Below are 26963 nucleotides of genomic sequence, written 5' to 3' on the forward strand. Positions count from 1 at the left end.
ATCTCGAAGAATTAAAAAAAGAAAACATTTTAAATGTATTTTATTTTCAATAAAGTGCATATTATGTTCTGGTCCTTAGAAAATACTATTGAATCTTAGGCTGTTGCTGAGGTATTACAAATACAAACTTTTTATAACCTAAATGCAAATAGTATTTTTGATTCATTTTAACAGAGCCCTCACCATTCCCTGAAAAGTTAACTAATACCCTCAGTATTAGCAATAGTAGTAGAAGAAGTAATATTATGTAAATTTGAATAGTATTAAAGATCCGACTTTATGATCGTTGCTATTACTGAGATATTACTTATAAGCACTTTGATAGGGTGCCTACACATAGTGTCCTTGAACTTAGTTAAAAAGTCCCCCAAAGCTTCAGCTTAAGCCATTCAGAATATATTGTCGAAAAGCCCTCTAATAACTTCGATCAAAAATGAGTGTTGTGATTTACTAAGACATTTGCTTGAAGTTTCAAATTATTACCGTTAAATATTCAACATATGTTGCAAATATACTGGTTTGACAACCTAGATGCAAATGATGTGTTTTACTACTACTAGTACTAATGACCCGCCCCAGCACAAAGCCACCTGAGGCCAACACAGATACAAACACTTCTCCATTCCAATCTATTCATAGCCTATCTCTTTGTGCCCACCCAGGAAGCTCCAATTTCCTTTAAATCTTTCTTTATGGCATCCTGCCACCACAAACAAGGACGACCTGCTTTCTATTTAGCCCTAGACGGTTGGCCGAAAAAGGAAAAACATTGGGTCGAAAAAGGCCAAGGCATCTCAGGCTTTGTTTCATTATAGCCCAGGAGAGCGGGATGGAACCATATTTTTTGTATAGCCTTCTATTTGAAATATGGTCAGTCAGCCGGATAACCAGAACAATCCGTAGGCAATTTCTCTGGAAAACATTCAGTAAATCTTCATCCGCTTTTCGGAGCGTCCATGTTTCAGAGCCATATTTGACCACTATCATCACTACAGCTTCCAATATTCTAATATTAGAAATCCAATATTGTACCTTCCAATATTCAATAGTCTTACACTTTGATCTAGGATGCTTAAAACATCAGCACAAACTAGGTCCAGACAAAGTCCATCAAAATGACCGATACAAAGGGGGATAGAAAGGGGATACTCCTTTTTGACTGCCAAAATTTAAGTAATGTCTTTTGATTATGTTCTAAAGTCCTTCCAGCATTCCGTGAAAGTTTCAACTTATTAATTTTTAAAATTATCGTAAGTTTTAGTTTGACTGGACTATTAGTTGCACTTTCTGTTCGTTTTGAAATTCACTTGTTCATCGACAATTATTTGTGCTTGTTTTAAATATGAAGTCCTACCTTAATTCCTTCTTAAAATACTTTAAAATTTTTCCGGTCTTCCATTTAATATAGGTCTTTACTTTTTTTGAAAGAGAAAAGTTTTGGATTTTTATTTTTACCGAAGAAGAGTTTTAACATGGTTAGGGGTTATTTTATGAATAAAAGATTAAAGACTGCCAAACATTAAGCTGGTTTGGAATCTATCTATGGACGAACAAGAAGCAAGGCACACCGAAACGTATCAAGAAGAGGAGGTAAAAAGGATTGAGTCATAAAATTATCCTTGAAGAAGGGATGTTCGGCTCGTCAAATAGGGCTTATAATTTTACCTAGATGGCGAGCAACTTTTAGTCTTTTTTTCTCCTTATGGGGAAAAAAATGTCAATAAAATTATAAATTCGGGAGTTTTGGACAATGTTTCCATTCTAACACAATCTTTTCTTAGGACCCTTTATACGGTTCGTACCTCTTTTTCAAATACATCATGACTTAAGAAAAATATGTTCTTGTTCATTCCTTTGATGGTGGGGTATTTCTTCACAAAAAAATTATTTTTCAATGCAGCTTCAAACAGTGATACTGCAACGCAGTCTTTCTCTAATTTGAATGATGAGGTAGTCGGTCGCAACTGTCGTTCATCCTCTAGAATAGAAAAAAAAAATTATATATGGAAAAGTTAAAGGCAAAAGGGTGCCAATCGAGAAGAGGATAGGGGGATTTATAAATTAAATACTCCAACATTTAATGGAATACAGTAAAAATCAAATCAATTAAACAGAATTAAAATTAAGTAATAAAAAATCTGCCCTTATCAAAACTATGTAGAATACTTTTTGGTGGGATGTGGGCTTTGTAGGAATGGTGGAATATGGGCACTGTTAAATAGATTGAGGGGATATTACTTTTGGGTAAAATGCAATTCCAGAAAGAGAAACGCACAAAGATTATTCAAAGTAGCAGGGGATTATTTGCAACATTATTGCCAATTATGGCAAGTTTAATAGGAAATATCGTCGGTTCCTCGTAGTATATCACAAGCTAATAAATTTATTACTTTTGACTCTTCAAAAGACCTCTTTTGACCTCTTTTCCCAAAGCAGAGATTTGAAAATTACTTGAGTTTATTTGTTCAAGATTCTTAAATTCCAGATGATCAAAAATCAATTATTTTCCAAGACGCAATCTTAAAATTACGTAATTTAAAAGAGCAAATAAAATTAAAAGAGAAAACTGTTAGCCAGCTTCTTAGAAGTAAACTTAACGATTAAACCATAATTTCTCCCTCGAGCAAAAAGTTTTCAAAGTCCACTATAAAATCTCTCTTTAACTATTATACGAATAGAGGACGTGGTTTATAATCCTAAACATTCTGTCATAGAAATTCAAGGAGTTTTTATGTAGATTGAATCAGTTTTTAAGCAATTTAGCATCAAGCAGGAAAACAGTTTATACTGTGAACCAATTCGCTATAAATTGCCTCATTTAGAATAAACTAGCTTTGAGTTTGATATATATATATATATATATATATATATATATATATATATATATATATATATATATATATATATATATATATATATATATATATATATATATATATATATATACTACTACTACTACTACTAATAACTCACTGCAGCACCAAGCCGCCTGAGGCCAACACAGCTACGCACGCTCCTCCTCCAACCTAATCTATTTATATATATATATATATATGTATATATATATATGTATATATATATGTATATATATATATGTATATATATATGTATATATATATGTATATATATATATATATATATATATATATATATATATATATATATATATATATATATATATATATATATATATATATATATATATATATATATATATAAATATATTATATGTATATGTATATGTATATATATATGTATATATTTATATATACTTATAGCAACATGGCTCACAACAAATTAAAACAAATTTACTAAAATCTTGGTACTCTGAGGGTATTAACAATCCCTAGTATCAAACAGTTCGTGGTAACGAACTGTAGTAAGGAGCGATCAGGCTCAATAGTAACCAAAACAAAAAAAAAATAGAATTTTGATACCAATAGCTACATCAAAAGAATCGAATTTTCATGCTGATTTTAAATATAAAAGTTTCATTAAGTCTGACCCATCAAAATTTACGAGCCTGAGAAAATTTACCTTATTTTAGAAAATATGGAGAAACGCCCACTAAAAGTCATAGAATCTTAACGAAAATCACACCATCAGATTCAGCGTATCAGAGAACCCTATTGTAGAAGTTTCAAGCTCCTATCTACAAAATGTGGAATTTTGTATTTTTTGCCAGAAGGCAGATCACGGATGCGTGTTTATTTGTTTGTTTGTTTTTATTTTTGTTTTTGTTGTTTTTTTCCTCAGGGGTGATCGTATCGATCCAGTGGCCCTAGAATGTTGCGAGAGGGCTCATTCTTACGTAAATGAAAAGTTCTAGTGCCCTTTTTAAGTGACCAAAAAATTGGAGGGCACCTAGGCCCCCTCCAACGCTAATTATTTTCCCAAAGTCAACGGATCAAAATTCTGAGATAGCTATTTTATTCAGCGTAGTCGATAAAGCTTATAACTATGTCTTTGGGGACCACTTACTCCCCCACAGTCCCCGTGGGAGGGGCTACAAGTTACAAACTTTGACCAGTGCTTACCTATAGTAATGGTTATTGGGAAGTGTACACAGGGATTTTTCAGGGGGATTTTTTGTTTTGGGGGGAGGGGTTGAGAAGAGGGAAATATGTTGGGGGATACGTTTGGGGAACTTTCCATCGAGGAATTTGTCATGGGGAAGAAATTTTCCATGAAGGGAGCGCAGGACTTTCTAGCATTATTTAAAAAAAAAAAACAATGAAAAAATAAATATGAAAAAGTTTTTCAACTGGAAGTAAGGAGCAGCATTAAAACTTAAAACGGACAGAAATTATTACCCATATGAGGGACTCACCTCCTCCTAATACTTCGCTCTTTACGCTAATGTATTTATAGTAATTTCAACTATTTATTCAACGGCTTTTGTGATTCAGGGGTCATTCTTAATGAATTGGGACAAAATTTAAGCTTTAGTGTAAAGAGTGAGGTACTGACGAGGGGGTGAACACCCTAATATTTGTAATAAAAACATGAGAATACAAAAGTTCGATACGTAACCTAATTTATAAGTTACGTATTTCTTTTACTAACAAAAACAATCGCAAAAAAAAAGTTATAGTTTCCTTTTTAAGTTAAAAAATCGGAGGGCAACTAGGCTTCCTCCCCCACTCCTTTTTTCTCAAAACCATTCGATCAAAACTATGAGAAAACCATTTAGCCACAAAAAAAAAATACTGCAAATTTGGTTTTAATTATTCCTCTGCGGAGAGCCACAATCAAAACATGCATTGATTCAAAAACGTTCATAAATTAAATTAAAAAAAAAACAAGTTTTTTTAGCTGAAAGTAAGAAGCGACATTAAAACTAAAAACAAACAGAAATTACTTCGTATATGAAAGGGGCTGCTTCATTATCAACGTCCTGCTCTTTACGCTAAATTTTTTTACTGTTTTAAAAAGTACAGTTGAGAGATAGAGCCAAACTTTAGCGTAAAGAGCAGGACGTTGATAAGGAAGCAGCCCCTTTCATATACGAAGTAATTTCTGTTCGTTTTAAGTTTTAATGTCACTTCTTACTTTCAGTTAAAAAAAACTTTTTTTTTTATTTAATTCTTGCAAAGAAGAATGGCGTTTCATTAAGAAGACCAAAAGAACGTTTCAGAAAAAGAGGAAAGTTACTCATTGCCCAAAATTCGTAGAAAATGTCCTCAGCCTATCAGAAACACTATTTCAAACTACCCTAGGGAGAAACCTCAAGCTGATACTCTAGTGCTAGAAAAACAATTTGTAAAATTTGATATATGTTACAAACACTTATTAATAGTAATTGATATATTTAAACATTTTTTAAATTGTTTCCCTTTAAATTAAAAAAGCTAGTGAAGTCCTTTAAGGTCAAGGAAAGCATTTGGATGAACCCTTTTAATATTTACCTTTTCAGGAAGTACAGACAGACAGCATCAACGAAATTTTAGAGCCTGTAGTAAAGGAAGTGTTGGAAACAATAAAGATCGTTCATTATCACAGCTATTTCCACATGAAGCGTAGCATTGCTGAAAAGGCTATTCACACTTTAAGACTAAAAATAGAATAATATCGTACGCGATTTAATACCTTTCGCTTATACCTGTGCTTGAGTTTTTAGTTCAAACTTAGAACAATTCCCCTCATTGGATCTGCATAACACTCCAGAAATATAGAATTTTTTCAAAAGGACAAACTGCCCCAAGTTGAACTTGAGGCAGTTCTTGAAACCGACTTTCAATTTGGTGTTTTGTTTGCATTCATAGAACTAAAGCAGTATTTAAAAAAGGGTAATTTAATTATTCTCGTAAATTATTCGGGATTCGTAATTTTCAGCCAACTAGACCCTTTTAATATGAAATTGAATACATTAAGGGGGAATCCAGTCCTGGGTCGCTTCATTGGTAGGAGCTTCAGCTAGTAAGGGCCCGGAAAAGTATCTCGTTGAAAGGATTATAAAAACATGTATAATTAAGGAAAGCGTCACTATCACGTGAAGCTTCTTGGTTATAACAATAGCCATTAGCCTTGAATATAGCAAATAAGTCACGTCAGGTGATAAAAATTCCTTTTATTACCACTTAAGTTCGGATGTTGATGATCCTGTATATATTAATCAAAATACCATCTGTTGTTTTTTCACTAGAATGACACCTCCTATTCAGTTGGAATAGAATAGAATAGAATTAGTGCCAGACACGGACAAATACATGGAATTTAGGGTAGAGTAAATAAATTGTATTATTTTCTATATTTCAAAAAGTAACCTCTGCCAGTGAAAGTTTTTCCATCTTTTGTGACTGAAATGTTGAATCCATGAAGTGTATCCCATTTTTCATCTTTGAATACCAATGTGGAGTCAAGCCTATAGAGACGATCAGCAGGGGAGGAAGAGTCTGTTGTTAGTTCAGGTACAACTGGGTCAATCGTTGAGATTTGGTCAGCAAAGGTCTGAGTAGTTCCAGGCTCTTGCTTGGATGAACTCGAATCTTCAGTAGCCGTAACATTAGAATAAAAAGCTTGAAGAACTTGGGATGCTACATCATACTTCGCTGCTTTTTTTGTTGCACCTGCAAACAAAAAACACATTGTAGCCTTTTCTTTCATTTAGCCGACATGACGAAAGTAAAAAAAAAGATTTAAAGGACATGGGAACTCCCTGGATGGTTTGAAGAAGGAGGCTTTGAAGAAATTTGGATGGGGAGGAGTGTGTGTTTTTGCATTTGCCTGTAGTAGCTTGGCGATGCATTGAGATGTTAGTAGTAGTAGTAGTCACAAAAGACACTTCAAATCATAATAAGTTTGTTTTTATGTTTTAATTATTTTTATATTTTACACTGTATGGATTGTGTTTAAAATGCAGTATTTGTAATAAACATGACTAAATATATTCTTTATTTTGATGAACCCTCTATTGTGAGTGTGAAAATGTTGGACTACTGAAATAAAATTTTCTTGTAAAAGCCACAAAATGAAGAAAAAAAAAATTAACATCAATCTTTAAAGTGACACGGATAACCAAAGGACATTCGATTGTTGGAGCTGGTTAAGTGAAACCTTAAACGAACCTTACGTACCTTAAACAACAGGGAAAAATTAGAGTTGGGTATTCAATGATACATCCCTCTAAATGTAATTATAGAGTTTTGTTAGCAACTGATCTTTAAAAGGTAGGGAGAGGGGAGAATCAGTCAAAGTTGAATGAAAAACATTCCGATTAAGTTTGAAGCTACAGCTGCAGTGTAATAACATATGCTCAGCCAAAGTTTGGAAACCATGTTTTTAGTTAGAATTCTTTCTTAGAATAGAATTTGTGCCAGACACGGACAAATACATGGAATTTAGGGTAGAGTAAATAAATTGTATTTTTTTATATTTCAAAAAGTAACCTCTGCCAGTGAAAGTTTTTCCATCTTTTGTGACTGAAATGTTGAATCCATGAAGTGTATCCCTTTTTTCATCTTTGAATACCAATGTGGAGTCAAGCCTATAGAGACGATCAGCAGGGGATGCAGAGTCTTTTGGTAGTTGAGGTACGACTGGACTGACTGCTGAGATTTCGTCAGCTAAAGCCTGATTAGTTCCAGGCTCTTGCTTGGATGAACTTGAATCTTCAGTAGCTGTAACATTAGGATAAAAAGCTTGAAGAACTTGGGATGCCACATCATGCTTCGCTGCTTTTTTTGTTACACCTGCAAACGAAAAACACATTGTAGCTTTTTCTTTTATTTAACCGATTTGACAAAAGACCAAAAGAAAGATTTCAAGGAAATGGGAACTTTCTGGAATGGTTTAAAGAAGGCTGTGAATAGACTTAGATGGGGAAGGAGTGTATCTGTGTTTGCCTCTGGTAGCTTGGTGCTGCGGTGAGTTAGTAGTAGTAGTAGTAGTCACAAACACATTTAAAATCATAATAAGTATGATTTTTATTTTTATTATTTTTATATTTCACACTGTATAGACTGTTTTCAAAATGTGGTGTTTGTAATAAACATGACTATATATTACCTTATTTTCATAAGCTCTATTGTGAGTCTGGAAATTTTGAACTTCTGAAATCAAAATTTTCTTCTCAAAGCCACATAATGAAGAAAAAACAAAAACAACTTGATATCAGTCTTCAAAGTGATAAGAATGGTGGAAAAGAAATCCGATTGTTGGAGCTGGTTAATGGAAACTTAAACAAACCTTACGTACCTTAAACAATTGGGAAAAATTGGAATTGGATATTCAATTAGACATCCCTTTAAATGTAATTACAGAGTTTTGTTAGCAACATTCAAGAAAGTGGAGGGAAAGCAAAACCAGTCAAAATTGAACTAAAAACATGTGACACTCCACGGCTTCGAAAGATTCAGATTAAATTTGAAGCTGCAGCTGCAGTGTAATAACATATGCTCAGCCAAAGTTTGGAAACCATGTTTTTAGTTAGAATTCTTTCTTAGAATAGAATTTGTGCCAGACACGGACAAATACATGGAATTTAGGGTAGAGTAAATAAATTGTATTTTTTTTTATATTTCAAAAAGTAACCTCTGCCAGTGAAAGTTTTTCCATCTTTTGTGACTGAACAGTTGAATCCATAAAGTGTATCCTTTTTTTCATCTTTGAATACCAATGTGGAGTCAAGCCTATAGAGACGATCAGCAGGGGATGCAGAGTCTTTTGGTAGTTGAGGTACGACTGGACTGACTGTTGAGATTTCGTCAGCTAAAGCCTGATTAGTTCCAGGCTCTTGCTTGGATGAACTTGAATCTTCAGTAGCTGTAACATTAGGATAAAAAGCTTGAAGAACTTGGGATGCCACATCATGCTTCGCTGCTTTTTTTGTTGCACCTGCAAAGGAAAAACACATTGTAGCCTTTTCTTTCATTTAACTGATCTGAATCAATTGGGACGCTCTGATCCCATTACAACATGACTCTTACCGATGCAAATGCTTTACCAGGCAATACAAAATTTAAATTTTACACTATTGCTCCTCAAGAGATAAAATAATTTTAACAAAGTATTCAAAAAGTCTTTTTTCGGAATTTTTTTTTAGACAGAACGAAGAAAATTTAGCATTCAATGAAATATTTCATTCAAAGTTCCCAGGGCTTAAATAAATGTTTTTCTAAGTAATAGACGTTACTTAGAACATGTAAATTAGGTCATCCCCTCAAGAGGGGATGACCTAATTTACATGAGTATTTTTTTTTATTTTCACTTATCAAACTATATCATTTTATTTTCATTTTATGTTCATATTAAATCCTTGCTGTTGATCGTTGCTGATTCAGAATACTTTAGTTGAAAAGCATGAAAAAAGTACTTTAGTAAAAAGCAGAAAACCTTAGTTTTTCAAAAATTATATGAAACTAAAAATGGAAATGTAACTACAATTGTGACTAATCTTTAGCAAAACCATTTAGAAAATTTCCTATAAATTTGTTGATTATAGAACAAATAGATTTAAGTAAATAAAAATGAAATCAGATAAAATCAAAACTTTCCTTGATTGTTTTCTTGATTGTTGTGCTCATAATGGTTTCATTTATGTAGACAATTATTTTGTCTAAACAAATTGTGAAATACTCAATTTTCATAGGATGATCCATCAGGTGATCCTTTTTAAACCTTTACCAATTTGTTGAGTTTTTAAATGCTCATGAATGGATGGTGCACTAGATCTGAGAAGCTACAAAACACTTTCCTTATAAAATTTGCCAGAGCCCTAGTGGTGCGGTATAGAAGATGCGATATCTGTGGCAGCCAGAACTTGGCTTAAGAGCAGAAACATAGCAGTCAATATCAGGATAAACAAATATAATTTTTCTATTAGCCATCCCAAATGGGTTGAAAAGACATATAGTCACAGCCAATTCATTCATTATTACAAATGGATCAGATATTTCTTTTCTTAATGTTAACTGATAGAGTTCAAAATATGAATTATCTACGGGTATATATTAGACATGATTTATGTTGCAGCCATTAATGTCATTCTGATTGAAATTTTGTTCAGGAACACGTAAGAAGCGTTGAACACTTTTGTTCAAGGTCTTGACAAATGAAGTTTTAATACATTTGCAACTGTAGAAGGTGAAGCCGGTTGTAAACTGTTGGAAAAATACCCAATCCATCCCACTGCTTACACCTTCACTTCTACCACCAACTATATTTTGTTTGAAACCAAGACTATTTCTCAGATTATCATTGAGATGAATTTTCTCATTCTCAATGGGTGAGTTTATGTTAAACTTACTCTATTCTTTTGAATAGTTAAATTGGAAGGCACTATTCTTACGTACAGGAAGTTTTTTATTGATGACATAATTTAAAGGATTCATACTGGGAAATTATTTGTCTGATGTTGTGGCAAAGGGATATTAAATGGGGTTGAATGGTTCTGTCAATGCTTCGGTAATGATTGGAAAATCACGAGTTTTAACTTTTATGTCATATAAATTCTTGTATTCTAGAATAAAAAGATCTGCTTCCATTGTTTGCTATGGGAAAAAAGCTTTTTATTTTATAATGACTACCACGAACGCTTTTATTTTGATGTAGAGTCAAACTTGGTTTATTCTGCAGATACTTTCCCGCAATCCCTGTTGAAGTCCCATGACTTAAGTAAGTATGCCAGGGGAACATAAAATTTACGGTACAGCAATAGTATCATAAGCACGTTTCAAAACTTCAACGTTCTGAACGCTAATACGCACTGAAGTTCCCACTACCCTTTTGCTTGCTATTGATTGATAGTGATTGTGGTGAGTTAATATCAAGGCTTTTCTATTTATATCCAACTATACAAATTTGATATTAAATCAACCAAAATGCTATAGTTGGTTGGTTAAATCAACCAACATGCTATAGTCTTGAACTATAGCATGATTGCTTTTACCGTCAATTTGAACGCCTATGTCTTCCATGAAATAGCTAAAGAGCCTTTTGCACTGCTAAATGTTTGATTGAAGTAATAGATCCCCAAAACCTTGGACAACATCAAATTTTCTTGTTTTGATATTGTTGTTAGGGATGGTGAAGTTTGAAAATTTCGAGGTGCTTTACATTTGTCAATGACGCTTACATTGACCAGTCTCAAGCAGTAGGAATTATGTCTGTCCACTTGTCGAAGAGCATTTTGAAACTTAAACAGTTTTTTATCATCGGTAATATTTTCATCATTAAAATATTTAATGAAATTTTCCTCCAAGCGTTCTATTGGTGAAAGCATGTTTCCATTGGCCATGCTTGAGTACGGCTTTCCCTAGAGCAGATTTTGAATTACCTAGGAAGTTAAATAACTGTCTGTTTTCATTCCTTCAATGTCATGATGTAAGCTTTTTATTTCTTATAGGAGTAAAATAGTAATTTAGTGTCAAAAATACTTGATACTACACGCAAATCTTCCCATGTGCTCTGAAGGAGATCCAGTCGAATTTAATCCTAGAGATTTTTATTTGTACTCTAAATGTATACAGATATTAGAAATATTTGAGCACTGGGTTATGAGGAGACTTCAATCGTTTGAAACCCAGTAAATGTAGGGGAGTTGCAAACAAAAGCAAGTTACTCAATACATTTGCTCTGATGAAACGGGTTTTGAAAGACGAGAATTACAAAACTTTTCTCACAATGAGAGTGCAGAATGAACCATTGTAGCATCACTGGATACCATGCTCCACAGTTTGGTTCAATTGCATCAGACATATCCAGTCCATGCATGAGTTTTATGTCTGGTGTGACAGCCTTTATCTTATCAAAGGACTCCTGCCATATGCTATAACAATAGTATATTTTTTGTGGGTTTTCCTAAAAAGTTTTGTTACGATTTTAAAACTATTTTTGTTAGAAGTGCTGTATTGCCAGATATCCATATTTTACAAAGAAATTATCTAAATAGAATTCAAATTGATACATATTTCTCAACTGAAATTCAAAATGTAACTCTAAAATATATCTGACGGTTCAATAAATATTTTTCCTTGCGGAGAAGAACAATACAATTAAAATAGCGCTATAATTTTTTTTTGGCAACACTATGTTAAAATTGTATGCACTACTTATGATACTAAATAAAATAGTTTTTTTTTACAATAGTCACTATTTTAAAATCACATTCTTTCACAAAAGACTTATTTATTCATAAGTAAATAGCCATGGCATGGCCGAATCTTCCTCCTATAAGTGCTCCGGTTCCCCTTCCCTCCCTTCAGGGGAGAGGACTTTTCTCATCCGAAACATTTGTTCTATTTTATTAATAGAAAGGACAGGAAGATGGTGTATAAATTGGACACATTCATTGCGATCAAAAACAGGATAATGACCCAGGGGTAGTACCTTTATGTAATTAAATAAAAAAAAAAAAATAATTTTACGGAAAGTAAGCAGCGGTATTACAGCTTAAAACGAACAGAAACTAATTCGTATATGAAATGGGCTGCTTCCTCATCAACGCCCCACTCTTTACGCTAAAGTTTGACTCTTTCTCTTAACTCTACTTTTTAAAACAGTAAAAAACTTTAGCGTAAAGAGCGGGGCATTGATGAGGAAGCAGCCCTTTTCATATACGAAGTAATTTCTATTCGTTTTAAGTTTTAATACCGCTCCACACATTCCGTAAAAAAAATTGTTTTTTTTTATTCAATTTCTGAACGTTTTTGAATCAATGTATGCTTTGATTTTGGCTCTATTCAGATGAATAATTAAAACGAAATTTGCATATTAATTTTTTTTTGGCTAAATGGCTTTCTCATAGTTTTGCTCAAATGATTTCGAGAGAAAAAAAGGTGGGGGAGGAGTCTTAGTTGCCCTCCGATTTTTTAGTTAGTTAAAAAGGCAACTAGAACTTTTAATTTTTTACGAATGTTTTTATTTGTAAAAGATATAAGTAACTTACAAATTAGCTTACGTAACAAACTTCTGTATTCTCATGTTTTTATTACGTATATGAGGGGGTTCACCCCTTCGTCAGTATCTCGCTCTTTACACTAAATCTTCAATTTTGTCCCAATTTCTTAAGAATGACCCATGAATCACAAAAGTCGTAGGATAAATAGTTGAAATTAATAAAAATGCTTTAGCGTAAAGAGCGGCGTATTAGGAGGAGGTGAGCCCATCATATGTGTAATAATTTCTGTTCGTTTTAAGTTTTAATGCTTCTCCATACTTTCAGTTGAAAAAACTTTCTAAAATTTATTTTTTCATCGTTTTTTTTTTTAAATAATGCTAGGAAATTCTGCGCTCCCTTCATGAAAATTTTACCGAATCATGCTTGTTTGTTGGATCTTAACACATAAACAATAAAAGTGGAACAAATGAAGTGTCTATAAACAGTAAACACAGTTGTTCCTGTTAAACTTTAATAATAATAATAATATTTATTTGTAACCCACATACATCAAAAAGATAAATAGTGGAGTAAAGGATATCAACAAAAATGGAAATTTTTCCTTGAGATATGAAAGTCAAATGTCACTCACACTAATTTTCGTGGAATGTTTCATCAATAGCTACCGGAATCATTGAGAATGTCCGGTTCTACCCACGTCCGTCTCAGGCCCGACCTTTTTCACTTTCATAACTATATAGATTAACAGAATTGGCAAAATTACACATCAAAATAGTTTTCTTTTTTTCCAGAAAGATTGTCACGGATACGTAATCCTTTGTTTATCATATTGGGGTTATCATATCGAACCATTGGTCTTAAAATATTATTAGAGGTTTCATTTAAAAGTAAATTAAAGTTCTATTGCTTCTTTTAAGCAAGAAACGAGATTCCACCACAGCAACATGCGGTTTTCTGACATTTTGAGGCCCAAACAGCAGATTTGGCTCAAAGAGGGTCAAGGGGCTATCGAGTTAGATAGCCCCTTATTGTTCAAGCTATAATTTGGAGATAGCCAATTGATTTGGAATTACCGTATTGATATCTATATAGTTTCTTTGGTTCAAAGTCATATTCCTGTGCATTAGCATATTTGCTCCTGCCGGCTTATAGTTGTGCAGGTGTATAGGTATAAAGTTGCAGCTAACGATGTCAGAGGATTTTTCTATGAGGCAAGGGGATGGGGGTATTTGCAGCACTAAAACTGTACTTTTAAGTTGAATTTCTTTAATTTTCCTTGAGCCTTTGGGTTAACATTCAGGTAAGGGGGAATTTTACCCCCCGTCTTTCCAGGGAATATTTATAAGATTAAGTCTATAATATGCATCAAAAGAATCAACTTATTATACTGATTCCAAATACCCATCAAATGTTAAAAGCCTGAGAAAATTTGCCTGATTTTTTAAATAAGGAAGTGGAGACATCCCCTAAAATACAAGGAATCGTAATTAAAGTCATGCCATCATATACAGCGTACCAGAAAATCCTACTGTAGAAGTTTCAAGCTTCTATATACAAAATGTGGAATTTTGCTATTTTTGCTAGAAGACAGATCAAGGATGCGTGTTTATTTTACTTTTTTTTCCCAAGACTGATTATATTGACATAATGGTCCTAGAAGATCGGTAGAGGGTGCCTTCGAACGAAAATTAAAAGTTCTAGTGCCCTTTTCAAGTGACCAAGTGTAAGGAAACAATCAGTTTGAATTTCATACGAATATTATAAGAGGAACAGCTGAAAAGGAATTGGAAATACAAGGACAAAATCCAGAATATGTTACATGTTCCAGTTGCTAAAAAGTTTCCTCTGTAGTCTGTCTGGGCATTTCCAGTTCCTTTTCAGCTGTACCTTTTATAATATTCGTATAAGATTTAAACTGATTGTGTCCTTGCACTTGTCGTAACTTCTCATATTTAAGTGCTTCTTTTATGACCTCTTTAAGATCAGATTTCAGTCATCTTATTGCTTTTCTAATGCTTTTGAGTGCTTCGTAGTATTAAGTTGATAGTAGCGATTGTTTTTGTCCTAAATAGAAATTGAACTAAATTTGATGTTCTTCTCTGGGTATTTATTTTCTTGTTTCAAAATATTAGTTGCAAAATTGTTTTGTTGGTATTTGTGTATTAAACGAAACAGTCCCAAAAAGTGATGTTAGGTTAATGCTAATGGAATATACCAAAACATGGTGATAATATAATACTTGAGAAACAAAATTATGGAAACTACGACAAAGAATTATGGAAAGCGGGCTGCGTGAAACTCATTATATTAGATACCTAACCCAACCATAACCCAAATGGGAGGATATCTGGGAGGTCCAAGCGAAGCGAAATGACTGAAAACTTTTTTTAGATGCCCTTAGTACCTCTAGAGGAAAAAAACAATCGTGCCTGTTCACCAAGTACTCTTAATTTTCTTAAAATCTGAAGGTATAAAGGTTCAGTTCGAATAGGAAGGGGTGATAATTTGTAATTTTTACATACAAAAATACAATAGATAGATATGTAAGAGATTAAATGGATTCGCCCTTTTGCAAGGAATCCCCGCGGTTTAAAATTGTTGCGAAGTTTGTTTCATTTTGCATGTAAAATTAGTTACTCATGAAACTTGAGAGTTATTCTCCGTAAACTAATTTAGAAAAACTTATTCTTTGTACTTATAGAATTTGAAAGAAATTGGGGTGAGTGTTAAATGTTTTCCAGTGGCAGTGTTTAAGCATAAGTTGGAGCTACATTTTTTCTCTGGGTAGAGATGATACTGTGTGTTATGTTATATATGGCATACTATACTAGTGACGGTGATGAAATACGTTTGTGAAACGTGTAGAGGTTGAAAGACACTGAGGTAAGTGTTAAATGTTTTCCAGTGGCAGTGTTTACGAATAAGTTGGAGCTACATTTTTTTCTCTGGGTGCCAATGATACTGTATGTCATGTTATATATGGCATACTATACTAATGACGGTGATCAAATGCGTTTGTGAAACGTGTAGACTTTGAAAGAAATTGAGGTGAGTGTTAAATTTTTTCCAATGGCAGTGTTTAAGCATAAGTTGGAGCTACATTTTTTCTCTGGGTATAGATGATACTGTGTGTTATGTTATATATGGCATACTATACTAGTGACGGTGATGAAATGCGTTTGTGAAACGTCTAGACGTTGAAAGACACTGGGGTAAGTGATAAACTTTTTCCAGTGGCAGTGTCTGCAAATAAGTTGGAGCTACATTTTTTTTTTTTCTCTGGGTTGCAATTATACTGTATGTTATGTTCTATATGGCATACAATACTAATGACGATGATCAAATGTGTTTGTGAAACGTGTAGACGTTGAAAGACATTGGGGTAAGTGTTAAATACTTTCCAGTGGCAGTGTCTACTAATAAGTTGGAGCTACCTTTTTTACTGAAGGTATGTCAAATAACAAGGTGTACAGAAACGTGCTCCTATTTCACTTTTGAGAGCTTTAATCAAAGGAAGGTTGAAATAGCTTTGACACGTTTTATGGATGAAAAATTACAGGTTGTTGCCATTCATCACCAGACTGATTATTAAAGATCTTTTCTTTTTGCCATTAATTTAGAACCAAACGAAAAGCAATTCGTCTCCGAATGGGGTAGGGAGAGGTCATGAAGAATAATTTAAAGAAATTACAATTTAATGTGATGGGCTGCAGGAGAAGCGCGTGTACCTGTTTTGGCTTCAGGCAGCTTGTTGCTGCAGTAATTTCCTATCTGTAGTCATTAATCAATGAAATTTCGATGAAACTTCAATGAAACTAGTCATTAATCAATGATAGCAAATTTTCTTATGTTGAGAACATAAAGTTAAGCAGTAAACCAAAATCATTACCACAGTTACCATTAGCATTACCATAGTTGCCGTCGTTAAAACAGGATGGTTTGGCCTGAAATCCTTGTGAAAGGATAATCTAATCGCAACTGAAGTGTGGTAGCTACACTAGGAACTAGCTTACCACTTAGCTACGGTATCTCAGTATGCTATAATTTTTCAAAAATTCCATCATCAATTCTAGCTAAAAACATCGTCTGTTTGATACCAATTTCTTGATGTTCACTGCCTTTAAAGGGTTTTATAATAGTGTTTGGCCCTTTTGTGTGCTTCTCTTATACTAATTTTTTCTAGAATTTCTTTAAGAATAGTAACTTGGCAACGAATCTAAAAAGGGGTGCTTTTATAAAGTTTTTATAGGGTTTTTAAAATTTTAAAAAATTTATAATTCCACGTAAATCTTTTAAGTTAGCAAAGAAAAATTAGATGTACGTTGCATGGGCAACGTGAGGTGTCGCGGCAACGTTTGTTCAGTTTCACCGAGCAAAGTGTTGCGAGAGCGACACTTTAGCTTTGTTTCCTCGCTCGATTAAACGCTGAATTTGTTAGTCTGTAAGGATCTTAAAATAATCAAGTCCCCTACATGTGTTACCACTGGAACCAAATTGGTCTTACCAGAAAATACACCGCAAACAATGAAAAACAAGTAAGAATGAAAAACAGGATCTATTTTAATTTAGCGCCATCATCAGAACCCAATTAAATAACCGAACACATAATCTATTAAACTAATGACGATATAGAGTCTACTAATTCCCAAAAAGGACTCTCTATTATAGGATCCAATAGTTCTTCAACTTTCTAAGTTAAAATAGTACGTGGACAGCTTTGTTTTTGCTGATCCAAAAATAGAAGTACCAAGGAAAGGCTGTTTCAAAAGACGTAATCGCACTTGTAAAACATAGATGTCATCAATTTTCAAAACACCATCATCAACTTCTATAACGTCATCAACTTTTGAAAATAAAAACGCCGAGTGAACAGTTTTCTTTTTAGCTGATCAGAAGATGAAAGTACCAGAGAACAAAAGGAGATAGACGATTGTTTTCAAAGACATAATAGCACTCATAAAACAAAGACCTTTTGAAAAAACGAGCGAAAGAGATATAGTTCCACGCGGTACGTAAGAATAGGATTGTTGGCGATTAAATTTGAAAAGCAGTGATTAAATAATGGCGATTAAATAATGAATATCAGTGATATTTTACAACAGAGATGCAAGCATGATTTCGCTTCTGCAAAGGGGTACACAACTTTCAAAAAATATGAGGCAAATCTTATGGAAAAAATCGAAATTACTAAGAGTATCGTCAATTCTTGAAATTTTAGTAAATAAAGATGCTGCCTCCTTCCTTTTTACTTCTGTGTAAGAATTTTTCAAGTAAAACAAAACTGAAGATATTTCAAACCTCGAGATAAAGCAAACAAAACCTTTACTGCTTCAGTTGAAGGATTTAAGAATGTTAACATCCAAAAATATCAAATGTTGATAAAACGGACTTTTGGAGTTTTCATGTTATTGGCGTTCTAATTTAAAAGGATATGCGTAGAACAGTAACGGTCAATATATTTTTTCTTACTAATTAAATACAAATTAGAATTTTTATTAATTTTTTAATTTAATTGAATCGTAGTTTTATTAAATTAAAATAATTTCTTATAAAAAAACTAAAACAGTTATTTTTTCTACATCTTGTCAAATCTTGTTCTACTTCTGCAAATGGTAAACGACACGCTAGTTTGGCCGTAGAATATGCGTAGGATAAACTCGTAGGATATGCGTGTGGTTTTCCTAATTTTTGATCGATTGCATTTTGGCCCCGTTCTGGGCAAAAATATTTTTTTGTTGACCCAAATGATACAATTCTGCCATAGAGAACTATGGCATGATCTGTTTTGCTGCTTAGAAAGGGCATCAGATCTTTAAATGATTAAATAAAAGAAACAAGTTTTTTCAACTGAAAGTAAGGAGCAATATCAAAACTCAAAACAAACAGAAATTATTACTTATACTGAAAAAGATACTCCTCTTCAAGATTTCGCTCTTCACCCTAAAGTTTTTTTTTATATAGGATTTTTAAAAACGCTTTATTAGACTAATTAAACGGCCCTTTTGTTTCAGGAGTTGTTCTTAAAGAATTCGGACACAAAATCAAATTCTACCGTAAAGAGCGAGGTCATAAGGAGGGGCAACCTTTTTCATATACATATATGAGTTTTCAATAATTTTCCTTACTTTAAGTTGAAAAATGTGTTTTTTTATTTAATTTCTGATCGTTTTTAGCAGTAGAAAGTTCCTCCCACCGAAAGTTCCCTTTGTAAAATTTATCCCGTGGAAACCTCCTCTATGGAGAATTTCTCTCGTTGAAAATCTCCCCTCCCCTCTCCTACTGAATGATTCTTTAGACAATAACAACTCGGACAAAATTTCCTCCAAATGATTCCCCCTCAACATCTCACATGTTAAATTGAGTCAGAAATGAGAAAGTAAGGCAAATATAAATAATTTCGTATAGGACTCCTGGCAAATTCCCCGAGCATAAAATTCCCCCTGGAAAGTTCACCCCCGCAAAAATTCCCTCCTCACTGAAAATTCTCCCCTTATAAAATTATCACCATGGAAATCCCCCCCCAGAAAAAAGTGCCGGTTTACTTCCCAATAACAAATGCTATACGATAACAATGGGCAAGCTCATGATTTGCAAGCCTTTCCTCAGGGGCTATAGGGGTCATGTTATCTCTGGAGGCATAGTTACTGGGCTTTCAACTATACTGAACACAATAGCTATTTTAAAATTTTGCTCGGTCAACTTTGGGGGGAAAAGGGGACTGTGAGGGTGAAAGTTCCCCTTCAATCCTTTTGGTCACTTAAAAAAGGTACTAGAACTTTCAAATTTGCACTAGAATGAGTCCTTTCTAGATATTTAAGACTGATGTTTATGTCTGATCACCCTTGGGGAAACCAAACAAAAAAACAAACAAATAAACACCTATCCGTGATCTTTCTTCTTGCAAAAAAATACAAATTCTATATTTTTACAGATGACATCTTAAAACATTTACAATAGAGTCTTAGGATGCGTTGACTTTAACGGTGTGATATTCATTAAAATTCCTTGAGATTTAAGATTAGTTCTCCCCCCCCCCCCCTTTCGAGAATCAAACAAATTTTCTCAGGCTTGTAGCTTTTGATGGGTTGTATTAAACTTAATGGATCTTAATATATTTGGAATCAGCATAATAAGCTAAATCTCTTAGTGTATCCGTTAGTATCAAAGTTCCGTTTTTTAGAGTTTCGGTCACTAGTGAGCCGTGTCGCTCCTTACAGTTAGTTACCACGAATTGTTTGATTTTCGAATGATTAATCACTCAGCAATCCTCGACCCAGTAAAATCCAAAACAATCCGAAACATGTAAGTATTTTTCAGCATTTTGTTCTGGAGCTTCCCTAATTTCACCAGGATTGCACCCCATTTTGATTGAGTTCATCTTTTATATTGTAAATTATGCAAATATCCATCTTTAAACAGCATTTGAAGAGCCATTATAAAAATCAAGGCATTTTGTATTTTAGAATTAGCATACCTATCGTATATAATGTAACTAAAGGTATTTTTACAGTTTTAGTTACTATTAGCACGGGTCACTTCATAGTGGTTCTAGAGAACCACTATGCTACTTTCCAAGCATGATAAAAATGAATCAATTTAATAAAGATTCTAGCTGATATCTTAAATCCATATACTGACGCTATTGAAATTGGTGTGATGATTTATTATTAATAATAAAAAAAAAACTCACTTATCACTGAATCTTCCAAGTCCACCAAAATTGCCCGTGGTACGTATCGTCCAGCAACAGTTTTCATAAAAAAGCTGGTATAAGCATCATCCAGTCTCGCAACTTCTTCATTTTCTTTCAGTTCACGCTGTAACGTACCGTCTGGACCAATGCCATGTTCAAGGCAATACAATTCCCAGCAGGCCTTACCCATTTGGACGCCTGCTTGGCCTATATGCACGGCAATACATTCGCGCTTAAAGAAAATTAAAGACCAATCAACCTAAAGTTTGACTCTTCTTTCCTCTAAAAAGCACTTATTTCTATTTTTACCTTCTTTATTTCATTATGTGCCCAAGTTCACAATTGGTTATCATTAATCTGGACAGTGGCGTTTTTATACCTCATAATATGAGTGGGGGGGGGGCAAGGGACTTTTTTAGGAGTGGAAAAAATATAAAAGAAAAGAAATTTAATATGATATGTCAGAAAGATTGTAGAGAACTGTCCACCCACCTCTGCTCAGGCCTAGAACCACCACAATTTTATGGCTATCTTGAGACACAAGTTTGTGAAGAAAAAATTTCAAATCAAGATAAACAGTGACATTAAAACTTACACAGACAGAAAATTGCTACTACACAAATGCAGGAGTCTATCTGCTCTTCACGCTAAAGTTTTATAACGCTATTGTGAAAGAATTTATGCGTACGACAGACGTATTTATGGATAATTGCAAGTCAATTATTTAACAGTTACCTCTTAAAACGTTTAAACTGAAATTTTGTTTTTTAAAGCAAAAGCATATCTAAAACTCTTCCCATCTTGAGGGTTTGTAAAATGCTTTTATCCGATTTCAATTGCTTTCTGCTTAAGCTGTCGTTCTTAAGGTACTAGGGGCAAAAACTTAACATGCTGAATTTTCATCTCTACGCCTATACGACAATGGGAAAAGATTCAAAGAGGGTGGTTTGGAATGTGACCATTACTATTATATGAATGTCTCCCAATAAAAAGAAGAATTTTTAAAAGAACAGCTTGACCTTGATGATTTCGAAGACCACACTGCCTTGCCATGACGAAAGTAAAACAGTTCAAAATAGGGATGAAACCTTTTTATTGACAGTGAATAGATATAAAATTATTTAACTGGATATTTCGAACACATATACAGTGTTCATCATCAGCAAAAAATATTTAAAAAAATATATATATAAAAAAATTATAAAAAATACCTTTATATCTCTTCGCTGTCAATAAAAAGGTTTCATCCCTATTTTGAACTGTTTTACTTTAGCTTTACCTTGTTCTTTCAAATAAGACGAAATCCTTACTGGTTGTGTTGCCAAGTGTTGTTCACTCTTTGATATCAAAATTAAAGAAAATATCTTCCTCTGGTGTTGGTTCTATTTCATCAAGGCACCTGCAACTTGTAGGCTCTTTAATCGAGCAGCATTTAGCACTATTGTTTCAGATGGTCCTTGTTTGTGGTGTAGTCCTTTTGCAATTTTGTCTCGGACAGCTTCCGTCCTTAAAAATGGCAAAAAGACACTTCTCTGTGCAGTTTTTATCACCCCATTACCATCTCACGTACTACTTTCAAGCTCTTTGAGTCTCTTTTAACAAGAGATATTGAAGAAAATCGTTCCACCCCTCCTCATCAGTTTGGGTACCAGCGAGGCTTAGGTAGAGAGCATGCTCTCTTTCTACTTATAAATGTGCTGAAGGATATTGAAGAAAGAGGTGATTTCCTGGTCTTATGTGCACTCAATGTTGAAAGAACTTTTGACTCGTATATATTGTCGCGGGTTTTGCTTGAAGTCTCCGTTTGAAAGATACTGGTGCTGTGGTAATCACTTGTTTAAGATACATGTATAGAAATCTGAAGGCTGGAACTAAAGGTGGTACTCAACTATATCCGATTTTGAAAGGTTTACGCCAAGAAGCTCTGACTTCTCCAGTTTCATTTAATAATTGTGTTACTGGTGCTCAGGATAAGCTGAACTGTACTTCAAAGGAATTGATTTTTCGTTAGTTACGTTTGAAGATGACCTGCTAAACCTTTCCTGCACTTCTCAAAGATGCTCTTCAACCTTTGAGTTTCTCCAAGAAGAGCATGAACGCATAAGCTTCAGCTTTAATACTGATAAAACAGTTGTTCTACCATTCAACTATAAAGGGAATAGAGATTCAGTAGGTATTTCTGGCTCTGAGGTTTCTTTTGCAAGCAGCCTTACTTACCTGATCATGCCTATTGGAGCAAACCTAAAAGAAACTTTAAACCTAGCAATTAAAAATAATGTCAGTAGGATCCCGGCTGCGTATGCCTCCTTAGCTTCACACATTTCATATCTAAGTAGAGTTCACTGCTCTCACTTATATAATAGCCCAACAGTTCCTTACTTACTTGCCCTTGCTCCTGTTTGGTCTTTTCTTAATTGTGGCAAAAGAAACAAATTTCACCTCCTTTACATTAAATTTGCAAGGTATTTAATAGAACTTCCAACTTGAACAAGTAACTCTTTTCGGCAAAGAAATTATCATTTGGTAAACCCAGCTGGAGATATTGAAAAGGGTATTTGTGATTCCACTACCGAATGCAAGAAGTCTTCCCATCATTGGTCATTTCTGTTTGTCCCTTGTTTGTAGTTGTCAAATTGTATTTTTATTTCTGTTGTCTCTTTTTGTTTATTTTCTGTTCTTGATTTTTACTCTGTCTTTTTCTGGGCTTTCTTCCCAGTTTTTATGATGTTTTATAAATAAAATCATGATGATGGTGATATAATTATTATTATAAAGCGTCTGCTGATTTATTACTGGGATCAACAAGCTGAAAAGGCCAGATGTAAACATAATTACATAGTTAAACATAGGTACATACAAGTAAGATATCTGGCATCGAGTGTGAAACTATAAAAGTGGACTTGAAACAAAAATAAAAAAAATTTTATGGATGTTATCTCCCACCTCATCTTTGAAAAAGAGGAATGCCTGTGCCAAGACTTAACTCTAAATAACAATGATGGCTTAGTGTAATGGTAGTGGATAGTAGATATTGTTCAATCCCAAGAATTTGACAGATGTTTATCAATTTCTTTCATCAAATTAAGCAGAAAAAGAATTAAAAGGGTTTGCGTTAGTCAAAATCATTCCTAAGCTGATAAAAAACCAAGACCTGATTTAAAAGGGTTGTTTTTCAGCTGTATAGTTTCCCCAGTCTTCTAACAAGGTTTCATTTCAAATACTTTTGGCTACAGCAAGTCCAGAGGCAGTTAGTGAAACTTTCTATAGTCAAATTAACTATTATTACATTCATTTCAACTGGACATTTGAAACAATCCAGTTTTTCCAGGTTTAATCCAGGTTTAAGTTGCGTGACTAAACTGTTCTTAAGTGTTTTCCTTTCATTTTGTTTCTACCTTTTTAGTTCTGTGTTGTTGTTTTTTATACTGTTGTAAAAATTATAACAAAATTGTAATTAGTATTATAAATATAAATCAATACCAAGGCTTACTTTGTTGAAACTGATATTCCAAATAGTATTTTTTCAGTAAAACATAAACAATATTCAATGTGTTTAATAATAACGTTGCAATTAGACAGGCAAAAAGATGATTGCGTCATTTGTCATTACTTTTAACCTCGAAATTATGATTTCATACCAATTTCAGTTTTCTAGGCCTTATTCAAGCGGATCTTCAATTTAAAGATAAATAAAATCTCCGAGGACGAAAGTTTGGAGCATTATCTAAACAGTATTGTCAGCTTTTTAGAACTTTTAGAAATAGGGAAATGGGTTATTAGATTGAGTTCAACCACCTAAAAAAAAGAGCATGTCGGCATAGTTCCACAAAATAATCAATTTTAGCAATTAATTACCTGTATTTTGCTAGCTCCTGGTTTTTGTGCACCCTTTGTTTTATCAGATACAGTAGATTCTGTTGATTTTAAGGTTGTTTCTAGTTGTTCGTGATACGGCTTACTGTCTACTGGTTTTGTTTTATTTCGATGGCGTCTCCTTCCTCTTGTCATAGTGGTAATTATACTAAGCCAAAATCTTGTCCATATGCATACAGCATTTACTAACCTAAAAATCAAAATAGTCTTTTTGAATCACACTCGGGAAGTCTAATTCAATACTAGTCAAAACAATACTCATGGAAGATGTTTGCATTTTAATCTGCAGGAAAGGAAAATTATATTTTAGTATTATGCTATAAATTGCTATTCAGAACTAAATTGCACAACTAGGTGACCATTGAAGATGGATCCCAGAAAAGTTAAATCAGCCTACTTTTTATAATTTGTTTGATTACGACTGAACATGATTCATTATATTTAATTATATAATCCACACAACACTGATTGTGCTCACTAATTTCAAATATATGCCGGTCAACAGCGATCAAAGCACTGAATTAGACATATTCTTTAATTGTGACTATAATACGTGTAATGGATATTATGGTTGCTTTATATATTCAATAAATAATCTGGGTAAATTAAAATGCAAAGGAAAGCTGAAATTTTTTAGGAAGGAATATAATCAATAGAAGATACAAGAAATATAAACGTTTCTGGTCTATACAAAACTAGACTTAAACTCTATAGCTCATTCTATAGAAGGGAAGTATTTTCATTAAGATTCACACGCTTCCCAAAATAATATAGAAAGTCATTTTAAGACACCTAGAATTGCAAAAATTACTTTTATAAGGTTTTGAAAAAAAAACTATTCGAAGGATCATAGGCAGTGCAGTAGTGCTACCTCAGTTAAGTGCGAAGTGGGCTCAGTGTTTATTATTAATATTTTTTTTTTTTAATCCAACCATTTTCTTATGGACACAAATGACAAAGAAATTTCGAAAGGACTAAGGCAATTTCAGAATGAAAATTTGAGTTCTTATCGAGCGAAGGATACTGGAAATTTAAGTTCCTGTAATTATTCTTATATAAATCGTTTTCTTAGGCCATAAAATCCCTGGATGCCAATTTTACCGAATTTTTTTTTTACCTGTTTTCGAGAAAAAAATACATAAATACGTAACAATAATGGTTCGTTTCAGGAGATAGTATATAATACCAGGAGCTTGGTGGCTGTGCCACCGAGAACTAGCACGGTTAAGCGGCAGGTTTGTAAATATTGATACTCGTTGTCACTTGTTTTCTAGCTGCACCCTATTCTTTATGTCATGGCTTTACCATAAGTTCCTTACAACCACCCTGGGAAAAATTCAAGTTCATCCTTAAGGTTGTGACTGATTTAGATCATTTCTCTGGCACGGGGATGGTTGCCAAAAACATTTCTTCTTGTTGTAACTCTTGTTATCGTATGTCCTGTAACCCCATATTTTTTGTTTGTTCTTCACTTTTGTTTTTGAAACGTTTTAACTCTGGCTGCGATTTATCTTTGGACCTGATATTCCTTTTGTTCTTCTTTTTTTAATTCTTTTTTCTTAATTTTGTTTATCATTGTTTTAGATATTTTTTTAATAGCTTTCACCTTAGCTGCTCGGATTGCTCTTGTAAAAGTTTGCCATTTGACCACTGGGCATTGTGAAACTGCTTAAAACCGCTTTTGTAAATAGAATAATTACACTCGGTATTTTTTGCTTAGCTATGTTCCTTTTGTGAAACTTGTCACTTTCATTTTTGATACGTTCAGACTAACACTGTCAATTGTAGTTCTCGCAGCAGCGCGTAATTTCAATCGTTAAATTGTCATTGTACCAAGAATTATAACCATAAGTTTCTTTCTTCTTCATTTTCTTTTACCATTGCTTCAGATATATTTCAATACCCATTAAGTTAGCTGCTTGGATTGGTTTTGTCAGATTAGATGGTCTAGTTTGTTTATTTGTCTTCTGAGCATTATGGAACTACTTAAGACGCGTTTTGTAAAAAGACTTCATTACACTTGGTATTTTATGTTGTTCCTTTTTTTAATGCAGCAAGCGTCACCGATGCTAAAAGCAATACGATCACTGCGTGGGAGGGGCTATGCGATTTATTCTCTTGAAATGTTTTCCATATACAAAACGTCAATGTGATTTATTTTTTCAGAATTAAGGCTTTTAACGAATTATCTCAGACTCGTAAGATCTTTTTTTTTCTTTTTTTTTTTTAGCCAGAAAATCCTGGATTGCATATTTTCCACAAAGACAAAAAAGATATGCTGCTGTTTGAGATGCATTAGCCTATACACATGAATTTACAATTATTGCTCGTTTAAATAGAAAAAAACATACATGGCAGGTAGGCAGTTTAAAATGGTCAACCTCCCCACAACCCTCAGGGCAAAGGATGTAAGTTATTCCCTGGGGGTATATACGTTTTTCTATGAAAAGGGTGGGCTTATAAACTCCGGAGAGGGGTCATTGGATTGAAAATCAGAAGTTTTATATCCCTTTATGATAGCCGAAAGTGATCGAAGGGCGACTATCCCCCCCAATGCCC

The 26963-nt window shown here is 33.5% G+C and overlaps 1 protein-coding gene across 1 annotated transcript; it reads right to left on the minus strand.

Moving 5' to 3' along the window:
- Window positions 1–1685: 1685 nt before the first annotated feature.
- On the minus strand, window positions 1686–24601 carry LOC136030960 (uncharacterized). Its single transcript, XM_065710103.1, has 6 exons — window positions 24387–24601; window positions 20529–20763; window positions 8533–8835; window positions 7389–7691; window positions 6267–6569; window positions 1686–1978 (listed from the first exon to the last, which is right to left on the minus strand). Exons 1-6 carry the CDS (start codon window positions 24537–24539, stop codon window positions 1788–1790), a joined length of 1488 nt encoding a protein of 495 aa, XP_065566175.1. The 5' UTR covers window positions 24540–24601; the 3' UTR covers window positions 1686–1787.
- Between the last annotated feature and the right edge of the window lie 2362 nt (window positions 24602–26963).

This window comes from Artemia franciscana, chromosome 9 (genome assembly GCF_032884065.1).
Source record: "Artemia franciscana chromosome 9, ASM3288406v1, whole genome shotgun sequence".
NCBI lineage: Eukaryota > Metazoa > Arthropoda > Branchiopoda > Anostraca > Artemiidae > Artemia > Artemia franciscana.